Source organism: Trachurus japonicus, chromosome 24 (genome assembly GCF_045865225.1).
Source record: "Trachurus japonicus isolate A0001 chromosome 24, Traja_1.0".
Lineage (NCBI taxonomy): Eukaryota > Metazoa > Chordata > Actinopteri > Carangiformes > Carangidae > Trachurus > Trachurus japonicus.
Genome location: NC_140930.1, coordinates 267,501 through 280,763, shown reverse-complemented (window position 1 = coordinate 280,763; position 13,263 = coordinate 267,501). Strand labels below are relative to the sequence as shown.

The following is a 13,263-nucleotide window of genomic DNA, read 5'->3' as shown; positions in this document are numbered from 1 at the left end:
GGCCGTTATAGGGAACTTTCACAGACAACAGGACGGTAAAAACACGAGCTACGGGTTACCTGGAACGCTACCAAGTCGTAGTTGTGACTTGAAGCTGTAACTTACGGTTTCAAAAGCCTGCCTTGAACACAGCATTAGCCGAAACGGCCGTGCCGCTGTTATCTGCTTTAAGTCCAAGTAGAGTCTCAAGTCTTTGGCATCAAGTCCAAGTAGAGTCTCAAGTCTTTGGCATCAAGTCCAAGTAGAGTCTCAAGTCTTTGGCATCAAGTCAGATGTAAATCTGCTCCAACGCGCTGAACTGAACTTCTTACTGACGACAACACAAAGATGATTCAACTGACACCGAACACTGAGACGTTTTAATGGTTTCATATATTTATTGTTTGTTTTAATATTTTTATTGTTCATATTTATAAAAAAAAACAACAACACATTTTTCTTTCAGGAATGTTTCCATGACAACGTCTCTTGAGATGAATAGGCTCCACCCACCCAGCGCTCTGAGGGGGAGGATTGGTTGATGATCTTGTTGTCACGGTAACTGATGAACCTTCTCACACAGGAAACAGTCACAGGTTTTCATAATAAAAGCCTCAGTTCTTCCAGCGGATTTGCTGAAAGAGAAGAAACAGTCGGTGACGTGTGAGAGAAGAAGGAGAAGATGAAGATGAAGATGAAGACTCCTCCTCTTCCTCACCTGGTTGTCAAGGAGCTCGTTGATCTTCCTCTCCTCCGCTGATCCTCTCTCCACCTTCCCCCGGTATCCTAGCAACTGCTGCCGGTCCTTCAGGTCCCGGTACGTCTGATTGGCCGAGAGACACGTCAGGACTCATGACATCACAGCCCCTTTGATAAATAAGCCCCGCCCCCCTGAGTGGCTGTGATTGGCCGTTGTGACTCACGTTGATGACGATGTCGTGACACTTGTGTCTCTGAGCGAGGACGATCCGCAGCTCGGCGTCGTCCACCAGCGCCACGTACTCCTGCAGCACCTGTCGACCAATCACAGCACAGCACACACCTGTCAGCCAATCACAGCACACACACCTGTCAGCCAATCACAGCACAGCACACACCTGTCAGCCAATCACAGCACAGCACACACACCTGTCGGCCAATCACAGCACAGCACACAGCTGTCAGCCAATCACAGCACAGCACACAGCTGTCAGCCAATCACAGCACACGCTGCTCACTGACAGAGGTGGGAGAAAGTCCCTATGTTGTAAGTCTCAAGTCTTTGGCACCAAGTCCAAGTAGAGTCTCAAGTCTTTTTTTGATTTGATCAAGCAAGTCTTAAGTCATCAAAATCGGGACTTGAGTCCAAGTCAAGTCTCAAGTATCAACTCGAAGCCCCACCTCTGCTCACTGAGGCCACGCCCCCTCCCCACGCCACATGACACAGGCCACGCCCCCTTCCCCCCACAGGCCCCTCCCCCTCACCCGTGTGGGGGCGGAGTTCTTGTGCAGCACGTCGACCACGCGGTGGAAGCCGAGCGGAGACTTCTTCCTGGCGAAGCCGAGCCAATTCCTGCCGGTGAACAGAGCGTCCAGGTCCGACCACGCCTTCAGCTTCGCCCTCGCCGCCAGCGCCGTCACAAAGTACTGCTTCTCTGACACCTGGCCAGGGGTCAGAGGTCACAGGTCAGAAGACAGAGGTCACAGGTCACACACACACCTGACATCCAACAGGAGGCGGTTCTCACCTTAAAGGTCTGGCGGACGTTCAGAGGACTGCTGAAGGTTCCCTGCAGCGGAGCAGAACCAGTTTTATTAGTATAGTATTATTATACAAGTTATTTTGTCTGTAAAAAAAAAAAGAATTCAAAATTGCGCGTGCAGTAACAAGGGAGATAGAGCCGTATCGCCCGTAATTAGCTCAGCTCAAACGCTGGAAGTGTATGGGTAGTGTTAGCCTGCCTCCACCTAAAGTCGCTAATTAGCTTAGCTCAAACGCTGGAAGTGTATAGGTAGTGTTAGCCTGCCTCCACCTAAAGTCGCTAATTAGCTTAGCTCAAACGCTGGAAGTGTATAGGTAGTGTTAGCCTGCCTCCTACCTAAAGTCGCTAATTAGCTCAGCTCAAACGCTGGAAGTGTATAGGTAGTGTTAGCCTGCCTCCACCTAAAGTCGCTAATTAGCTTAGCTCAAACGCTGGAAGTGTATAGGTAGTGTTAGCCTGCCTCCTACCTAAAGTCGCTAATTAGCTCAGCTCAAACGCTGGAAGTGTATAGGTAGTGTTAGCCTGCCTCCACCTAAAGTCGCTAATTAGCTTAGCTCAAACGCTGGAAGCGTATAGGTAGTGTTAGCCTGCCTCCACCTACAGTCGCTAATTAGCTTAGCTAGTGGCAGAAACAGCAGTAGTACTACCGTTACCATGACGACACTGACCTCGGGCTCGCCGTAGTGGTAGAAGCAGCAGTAGTACAGCGTTGTGACCAGCGGCATGTTGAGGATCGAAGCTCTCCGTGGAAACTTCTGGAAGACCTCCACCTTCCCGCCGCGCTCCGCCTGCCTGTCTGTCGCCTAGCAACCAGAGAGAGAAGAAGTCACCATGGAGCTAAACCGGTTCAGTCTGAGATGAACCAGTTTAAACCAGTTTCTGACCTCAATGATGATCTGTCTCTCCAGGAGAGTGTAGTGGTCCTGGACGTGAGCCGCGTCCTCGGGACTGAACGGGAGACTGGAGACAAACAGACAACAATCATCTGTAAACAACTAGCTATAAACAACTAGCTGTAAAACAACTAGCTGTAAAACAACTAGCTGTATAACAACTAGCTGTGTAACAACTAGCCGTATAACAACTAGCTATAAACAACTAGCCGTATAACAACTAGCCGTAAAACAACTAGCCGTATAACAACTAGCTATAAACAACTAGCCGTATAACAACTAGCCGTATAACAACTAGCCGTATAACAACTAGCCGTATAACAACTAGCTATAAACAACTAGCCGTATAACAACTAGCCGTACAACAACTAGCCGTAAAACAACTAGCCGTATAACAACTAGCCGTATAACAACTACCTATAAACAACTAGCCGTAAAACAACTAGCCGTATAACAACTAGCTATAAACAACTAGCCGTATAACAACTAGCCGTAAAACAACTAGCCGTAAAACAACTAGCCATATAACAACTAGCTATAAACAACTAGCTATAAACAACTAGCCGTATAACAACTAGCCGTATAACAACTAGCTATAAACAACTAGCTGTAAAACAACTAGCTGTATAACAACTAGCTGTATAACAACTAGCCGTATAACAACTAGCTATAAACAACTAGCTGTATAACAACTAGCCGTATAACAACTAGCCGTATAACAACTAGCCGTATAACAACTAGCTATAAACAACTAGCCGTAAGACAACTAGCCGTAAGACAACTAGCCGTATGACAACATAAACAACTAGCCGTATAACAACTAGCCGTATAACAACTAGCCGTATAACAACTAGCCGTAAAACAACTAGCCGTATAACAACTAGCTATAAACAACTAGCCGTAAGACAACTAGCCGTATGACAACTAGCCGTAAAACAACTAGCCGTATAACAACTAGCTATAAACAACTAGCCGTAAGACAACTAGCCGTATGACAACTAGCCGTAAAACAACTAGCCGTATAACAACTAGCCGTAGAACAACTAGCCGTAAAACAACTAGCCGTAGAGCAACTAGCCGTAGAGCAACTAGTCGTAAAACAACTAGCCGTAAAGCAACTAGCCATAGAGCAACTAGCCGTAAAACAACTAGCCGTAAAACAACTAGCCGTATAACAACTAGCCGTATAACAACTAGCCGTAAAACAACTAGCCATAGAACAACTAGCCGTATAACAACTAGCCGTATAACAACTAGCCGTAGAGCAACTAGCCGTAAAACAACTAGCCGTAGAGCAACTAGCCGTAAAACAACTAGCCTTAAAACAACTAGCCGTAAAACAACTAGCCGTAGAGCAACTAGCCGTAAAACAACTAGCCGTATAACAACTAGCTATAAACAACTAGCTATAAAACAACTAGCTGTATAACAACTAGCTGTAAAACAACTAGCCATATAACAACTAGCTATAAACAACTAGCTGTAAAACAACTAGCTATAAACAACTAGCTGTAAAACAACTAGCTATAAACAACTAGCTGTAAAACAACTAGCCGTATAACAACTAGCTATAAACAACTAGCTGTAAAACAACTAGCCGTATAACAACTAGCCGTAGAGCAACTAGCTATATAACAACTAGCTATATAACAACTAGCCGTAAAACAACTAGCCGTATAACAACTAGCTATAAACAACTAGCTATAAACAACTAGCTGTAAAACAACTAGCTATAAACAACTAGCTGTAAAACAACTAGCCGTATAACAACTAGCCGTAGAGCAACTAGCTATATAACAACTAGCCGTAAAACAACTAGCCGTTTTACAGGCGTCTCTCACCTGAGGCAGCTCTTCAGGAAGTCCCGCCTCTTGTTTTCGTCTGCGATGCTCAGGTGTTCTTTATACTGCAGCAGCTGTTGCCATGGAAACAGAAGAGCAGAAAGTGAGTCAGCATCCTGTCGGTCGGTCGCCATGACGCCACGTGACGTTAGCAGAAAGTGCTACGTACCGCTACGTCCTCCGTCCTGCCGAGAGCTCTGAGGACAGACAGAGAGACAGTGTCAAGACAGACAGACAGAGAGAGAGACAGGTGAGACAGACAGACAGACAGACAGACAGGTAGACAGACAGACAGGTAGACAGACAGGCAGACAGACAGAGAGAGAGACAGGTGAGACAGACAGGTGGACAGAGAGACAGGTAGACAGACAGGCAGACAGGTAGTCAGACAGACAGGTATCTCTACCTCAGCAGCTCCATCAGTCTCCTCTGGTCTCTGGTCTCCGTCAGGAAGTGGATGAAATGTCTCAGAGCCGTTTGTCTGTTCTCCAGCTCCCGGAACAAAACCTCTGGACACAAACACAGACACAGAGTGGTCAGATGGACCGGACCGGACCGGACCGGACTGGACCGGACCGAACCGGACCGGACTGGACCATGAGCGTCCACCACTCACCTTTACTCAGAGTCCTCTTCAAATAAATCAGGATCTGAAAAAGAAACGTTGTGGTCAGTTGTTTTCATAAAGTTGTTAATAAAGTTTTCAGATGTTTTCATAAAGTTGTTAATAAAGTTTTCAGATGTTTTCATAAAGTTGTTAATAAAGTTTTCAGTTGTTTTCATGAAGTTGTTAATAAAGTTTTCAGATGTTTTCATAAAGTTGTTAATAAAGTTTTCAGTTGTTTTCATAAAGTTGTTAATAAAGTTTTCAGTTGTTTTCATGAAGTTGTTAATAAAGTTTTCAGATGTTTTCATAAAGTTGTTAATAAAGTTTTCAGTTGTTTTCATAAAGTTGTTAATAAAGTTTTCAGATGTTTTCATAAAGTTGTTAATAAAGTTTTCAGATGTTTTCATGAAGTTGTTAATAAAGTTTTCAGTTTTTTCATAAAGTTGTTGATAAAGTTTTCAGATGTTTTCATGAAGTTGTTAATAAAGTTTTCAGATGTTTTCATAAAGTTGTTAATAAAGTTTTCAGATGTTCTCATAAAGTTGTTAATAAAGTTTTCAGTTGTTTTCATGAAGTTGTTAATAAAGTTTTCAGATGTTTTCATAAAGTTGTTAATAAAGTTTTCAGATGTTTTCATAAAGTTGTTAATAAAGTTTTCAGTTGTTTTCATGAAGTTGTTAATAAAGTTTTCAGATGTTTTCATAAAGTTGTTAATAAAGTTTTCAGATGTGGTTGTAAATGAAGTTACCGCGGTGATGACGTTTCCATCGTGAGCGCTGACGGCGAAGTCCAGCAGCAGCAGTTTGTCCTGAAGAGAACGAAACTTCTCCAGAGACACGACCTGAAGACACACACACGGTTACACAACTACTGTAGTACTGTTGTAGTATATATATACAGTATATATACTACTACAGTACTACATATACACACTACATATATATATGAAGAGTTCATTTGCAAAAGCAGACAAGTGCCATTTTGAAAAAAATGAGCTGAGGCTTTGTAATTATTCTTTGCATAGTGTTGTTTTCAATAAAACTTTATTTTTGTGAGATCTGTCTGTTCTGTTACATCTCAAAGTCACTCAACTTTGGTTTGACTGATTTCACCTTATGGAAATAAAAAATAAAAAATGAAGATTCTAGAATTTTTTTAAAACGGAGTTATCTGCTTTTGTAAATGAACTCTTCATATATACTCTGTAGTACTCTGCAGTAGTACTGCAGTACTTTGTGTTCTCACCTTCCCCTGCTGCATCCTGTGAACCGTCTCCTCAGGCGACCAATCACCGACATAGTCCTGACGTCATCATGATGACATCATCATTCACACAAAGAAAAGAAACGTTTACAGATTGGGATTAACAAACTACAACCAGATTAACAATCTATAACCAGATTAACAGACTACAACCAGATTAACAAACTACAATCAGATTAACAGACTACAACCAGATTAACAGACTATAACCAGATTAACAGACTACAACCAGATTAACAGACTATAACCAGATTAACAGACAATAACCAGATTAACAGACTATAACCAGATTAACAGTCTACAACCAGATTAACAGACTATAACCAGATTAACAGACAATAACCAGATTAACAGTCTATAACCAGATTAACAGTCTACAACCAGATTAACAAACTACAACCAGATTAACAGTCTACAACCAGATTAACAGTCTACAACCAGATTAACAGACAATAACCAGATTAACAGACTATAACCAGATTAACAGTCTACAACCAGATTAACAGATTATAACCAGATTAACAGACTATAACCAGATTAACAGACTATAACCAGATTAACAGACTATAACCAGATTAACAAACTACAACCAGATTAACAGACTATAACCAGATTAACAGTCTACAACCAGATTAACAAACTACAACCAGATTAACAGTCTACAACCAGATTAACAGTCTACAACCAGATTAACAGTCTACAACCAGATTAACAGACAATAACCAGATTAACAGACTATAACCAGATTAACAAACTACAACCAGATTAACAGTCTATAACCAGATTAACAGTCTACAACCAGATTAACAGTCTACAACCAGATTAACAAACTACAACCAGATTAACAGTCTACAACCAGATTAACAGTCTACAACCAGATTAACAGACAATAACCAGATTAACAGACTATAACCAGATTAACAGTCTACAACCAGATTAACAGATTATAACCAGATTAACAGTCTATAACCAGATTAACAGTCTATAACCAGATTAACAGTCTATAACCAGATTATAACCAGATTAACAGTCTATAACCAGATTAACAATCTATAACCAGACTATAACCAGATTAACAAACTACAACCAGATTAACAGACTATAACCAGATTAACAGTCTATAACCAGATTAACAGTCTATAACCAGATTAACAGTCTATAACCAGATTAACAAACTACAACCAGATTAACAGACTATAACCAGATTAACAGACTACAACCAGATTAACAGACTATAACCAGATTAACAAACTACAACCAGATTAACAGTCTACAACCAGATTAACAGACTACAACCAGATTAAGAGACTATAACCAGATTGACAGACTACAACCAGATTAACGGTCTATAACCAGATTAACAAACTACAATCAGATTAACAGACTATAACCAGATTAACAGACTATAACCATATTAACAGACTACAACCAGATTAACAGATTATAACCAGATTAACAGTCTACAACCAGATTAAAAGACTGTAACCAGATTAACAGATCATAACCAGATTAACAGTCTATAACCAGATTAACAGTCTATAACCAGATTAACAGTCTATAACCAGATTATAACCAGATTAACAGTCTATAACCAGATTAACAATCTATAACCAGACTATAACCAGATTAACAAACTACAACCAGATTAACAGACTATAACCAGATTAACAGTCTATAACCAGATTAACAGTCTACAACCAGATTAACAGACTACAACCAGATTAAGAGACTATAACCAGATTGACAGACTACAACCAGATTAACGGTCTATAACCAGATTAACAAACTACAATCAGATTAACAGACTATAACCAGATTAACAGACTATAACCAGATTAACAGACTACAACCAGATTAACAGATTATAACCAGATTAACAGTCTACAACCAGATTAAAAGACTGTAACCAGATTAACAGTCTACAACCAGATTAAAAGACTGTAACCAGATTAACAGTCTACAACCAGATTAAAAGACTGTAACCAGATTAACAGATCATAACCAGATTAACAGTCTATAACCAGATTAACAGATTATAACCAGATTAACAGTCTACAACCAGATTAACAGTCTACAACCAGATTAACAGTCTATAACCAGATTAACAGACTATAATCAGATTAACAGTCTATAACCAGATTAACAGACTATAATCAGATTAACAGTCTATAACCAGATTAACAGACTATAATCAGATTAACAGTCTATAACCAGATTAACAGACTATAATCAGATTAACAGTCTATAACCAGATTACCATATTATAACCAGATTACCAGACTATAACCAGATTACCAGACTGTAACCAGATTAACAGACTATAACCAGATTAACAAACTACAATCAGATTAACAGACTATAACCAGATTAACAAACTACAACCAGATTAACAGTCTATAACCAGATTAACAAACTACAATCAGATTAACAAACTACCACCAGATTAACAGTCTATAACCATATTACCAGTCTATAACCAGATTAACAGACTATAACCAGATTAAAAGACTACAACCAGATTAACAGATTATAACCAGATTAACAGTCTACAACCAGATTAAAAGACTGTAACCAGATTAACAGACTATAACCAGATTAACAGTCTACAACCAGATTAACAGACTATAATCAGATTAACAGATTATAACCAGATTAACAGTCTATAACCAGATTACCAGATTATAACCAGATTAACAGTCTATAACCAGATTACCAGATTATAACCAGATTAACAGTCTATAACCAGATTACCAGGCTTCCTGTTACCTTGTATTCAGATTTAGGTTTCCTCAGCTCTGGAGCGTAGAGTCTGGAGGACGAATCACTGAGAGCTGCAACACAGAAACATCATCAACTCTGTCTCGCTATTGTGTGTTACTATGGTTACGTACTGTTACGTATGGTTACGTATTGTTACGTATTATTACATATTGTTACGTATCGTTACGTATTGTTACGTATTGTTACGTATTGTAGCGTAACTTCTCCCAGACTGTCAACAGTTGATGTGTTTCTCACCGTCAGGCAGCGAGGGGGCGTGGCCTCTGGTTTTTCCTGCAGAGGAAGCAGATCAGTCTGTGAACACGGGAACTTCTTCATCATGTGACCTCATCATGTGACCTCACCATGTGACCTCATCATGTGACCTCATCATGTGACCTCATCATGTGACCTCATCATGTGACCTCATCATGTGACCTCATCATGTGACCTCACCATGTGACCTCATCATGTGACCTCATCATGTGACCTCACCATGTGACCTCATCATGTGACCTCATCATGTGACCTCACCATGTGACCTCATCATGTGACCTCATCATGTGACCTCACCATGTGACCTCATCATGTGACCTCACCATGTGACCTCATCATGTGACCTCATCATGTGACCTCATCATGTGACCTCACCATGTGACCTCATCATGTGACCTCACCATGTGACCTCATCATGTGACCTCATCATGTGACCTCACCATGTGACCTCATCATGTGACCTCACCATGTGACCTCATCATGTGACCTCATCATGTGACCTCATCATGTGACCTCATCATGTGACCTCACCATGTGACCTCATCATGTGACCTCATCATGTGACCTCATCATGTGACCTCATCATGTGACCTCACCATGTGACCTCATCATGTGACCTCATCATGTGACCTCATCATGTGACCTCACCATGTGACCTCATCATGTGACCTCACCATGTGACCTCATCATGTGACCTCATCATGTGACCTCATCATGTGACCTCACCATGTGACCTCATCATGTGACCTCATCATGTGACCTCACCATGTGACCTCATCATGTGACCTCACCATGTGACCTCATCATGTGACCTCATCATGTGACCTCATCATGTGACCTCATCATGTGACCTCACCATGTGACCTCATCATGTGACCTCATCATGTGACCTCATCATGTGACCTCATCATGTGACCTCACCATGTGACCTCATCATGTGACCTCATCATGTGACCTCATCATGTGACCTCACCATGTGACCTCATCATGTGACCTCACCATGTGACCTCATCATGTGACCTCATCATGTGACCTCATCATGTGACCTCACCATGTGACCTCATCATGTGACCTCATCATGTGACCTCATCATGTGACCTCACCATGTGACCTCATCATGTGACCTCACCATGTGACCTCATCATGTGACCTCATCATGTGACCTCACCATGTGACCTCATCATGTGACCTCATCATGTGACCTCACCATGTGACCTCATCATGTGACCTCATCATGTGACCTCATCATGTGACCTCATCATGTGACCTCATCATGTGACCTCATCATGTGACCTCACCATGTGACCTCATCATGTGACCTCATCATGTGACCTCATCATGTGACCTCACCATGTGACCTCACCATGTGACCTCATCATGTGACCTCATCATGTGACCTCACCATGTGACCTCATCATGTGACCTCATCATGTGACCTCACCATGTGACCTCATCATGTGACCTCATCATGTGACCTCACCATGTGACCTCATCATGTGACCTCACCATGTGACCTCATCATGTGACCTCATCATGTGACCTCACCATGTGACCTCATCATGTGACCTCATCATGTGACCTCATCATGTGACCTCACCATGTGACCTCATCATGTGACCTCACCATGTGACCTCATCATGTGACCTCATCATGTGACCTCACCATGTGACCTCATCATGTGACCTCACCATGTGACCTCATCATGTGACCTCATCATGTGACCTCATCATGTGACCTCACCATGTGACCTCATCATGTGACCTCACCATGTGACCTCATCATGTGACCTCACCATGTGACCTCACCATGTGACCTCATCATGTGACCTCACCATGTGACCTCATCATGTGACCTCATCATGTGACCTCACCATGTGACCTCACCATGTGACCTCATCATGTGACCTCATCATGTGACCTCACCATGTGACCTCATCATGTGACCTCATCATGTGACCTCATCATGTGACCTCACCATGTGACCTCATCATGTGACCTCACCATGTGACCTCATCATGTGACCTCATCATGTGACCTCATCATGTGACCTCACCATGTGACCTCACCATGTGACCTCACCATGTGACCTCATCATGTGACCTCATCATGTGACCTCACCATGTGACCTCATCATGTGACCTCACCATGTGACCTCATCATGTGACCTCATCATGTGACCTCATCATGTGACCTCACCATGTGACCTCATCATGTGACCTCACCATGTGACCTCATCATGTGACCTCATCATGTGACCTCACCATGTGACCTCACCATGTGACCTCACCATGTGACCTCATCATGTGACCTCATCATGTGACCTCACCATGTGACCTCATCATGTGACCTCATCATGTGACCTCATCATGTGACCTCATCATGTGACCTCATCATGTGACCTCACCATGTGACCTCATCATGTGACCTCATCATGTGACCTCATCATGTGACCTCATCATGTGACCTCACCATGTGACCTCACCATGTGACCTCATCATGTGACCTCATCAGACTGACCTTTGAACAGCGAGCTCAGCGAGTATCCTGATTGGCTCTTGCTGATGGGCGTGGCGTCGGCGTTGATCCGGGGGAAGGCGTGTTCCGTCCTCTGATTGGACGCTGCTGCCGTCTCTCTGACCGACCAGGAGATACCTGCGGACACACAAGCAGCAGGTGAAGCCTCTGGGCCAATCAGAGCGCAGCATTCAGCTGAGGTGAGAGGGGGCGGGGCCTCACTGCCGACTGGTTCTCCGCTCCAGCTGACTCTCTCCACCTCGTCCTCGTCCTCGTCCTGCTCCACCAGCCGCATGAGGCTGTTCACCGCCTGCCTCGACTCCTGCAGCTAAACAACAACAACACAACAACACATCAACAACACAACAACAACAACACAACACCGCCTGCCTCGACTCCTGCAGCTAAACAACAACACAACACATCAACAACAACAACAACACATCAACAACACAACAACACATCACCGCCTGCCTCGACTCCTGCAGCTAAACAACAACAACAACACATAAACAACAACAACAACACATCAACAACACAACAACACATCACCGCCTGCCTCGACTCCTGCAGCTAAAACATGACAACACAACAACACAACATACTGCTTATCCTCTCCTGAACTCTGGACAGAGATCGAGGCTTCCTCCATACCAACATCCCTCTGTGTCTGTATCAACCAGCTTCTCCACAGCAGGAAATGACTGGGATGTTTCTGTATACGACCACAGGCTACGTGTCTATGGAAATGAATGTATTATGAGTCAAACTATGGACACATGTGAGTGAATGGGTTAATGTATGTTTGAGGTTATGTGATGCTGATATGAGTGTATATTTATGATTCCAGTTAGAGTAGCGGTGACGACGTGTTCCCACTTGAACTGATCCGTTGCTCCTCTGCTTCTAATATTCACATTTCTCTTCTTGAAGTTTTATACTGAGTCGGTGAAACTTCAGGGAGTCAAAATAATTATGAGACATAGTGCTACAAAAGAAACACAAAATAAAACATTCACATTGATTGTTAGTTAGTCTACGCTCCATCAAAACACAAAAAGCCACTGAGTGCAATGTAAAAATGCCGGGTGCTGCCCCTAAATTACCCAGGATGCATCAGTCATTCTCTCTGGTCTATAGGGTTAGCTATAACTATAACTATAGGTATATAGGTAGAGGTGTAGCTATAGGTATATAGGTAGAGGTGTAGCTATAGGTATATAGGTAGAGGTGTAGCTATAGGTATAGCTAGAGGGTTAGCTATAACTATAACTATAGGTATATAGGTAGAGGTGTAGCTATAGGTATAGCTAGAGGGTTAGCTATAACTATAACTATAGGTATATAGGTAGAGGTGTAGCTATAGGTATAGCTAGAGGGTTAGCTATA

General features: G+C 42.4%; 1 protein-coding gene across 1 annotated transcript in view; it reads right to left on the bottom strand.

Annotated features, from left to right (window-relative positions):
- Positions 1–378: 378 nt before the first annotated feature.
- The window catches only part of LOC146961034 (spermatogenesis-defective protein 39 homolog), a 15,526-nt gene continuing 2,641 nt past the window's right edge, over positions 379–13,263 (bottom strand). Inside the window, 17 exon segments of the mRNA XM_085770764.1 lie at positions 379–689; positions 692–802; positions 903–992; positions 1,444–1,620; positions 1,707–1,748; positions 2,390–2,524; positions 2,606–2,681; positions 4,456–4,529; positions 4,625–4,652; positions 4,862–4,964; positions 5,072–5,105; positions 5,811–5,903; positions 6,308–6,364; positions 9,092–9,156; positions 9,344–9,379; positions 11,878–12,012; positions 12,097–12,202. Of these exon segments, the coding sequence (XP_085626890.1) occupies positions 594–689; positions 692–802; positions 903–992; positions 1,444–1,620; positions 1,707–1,748; positions 2,390–2,524; positions 2,606–2,681; positions 4,456–4,529; positions 4,625–4,652; positions 4,862–4,964; positions 5,072–5,105; positions 5,811–5,903; positions 6,308–6,364; positions 9,092–9,156; positions 9,344–9,379; positions 11,878–12,012; positions 12,097–12,202 (1,458 nt within the window). The 3' untranslated portion in view covers positions 379–593.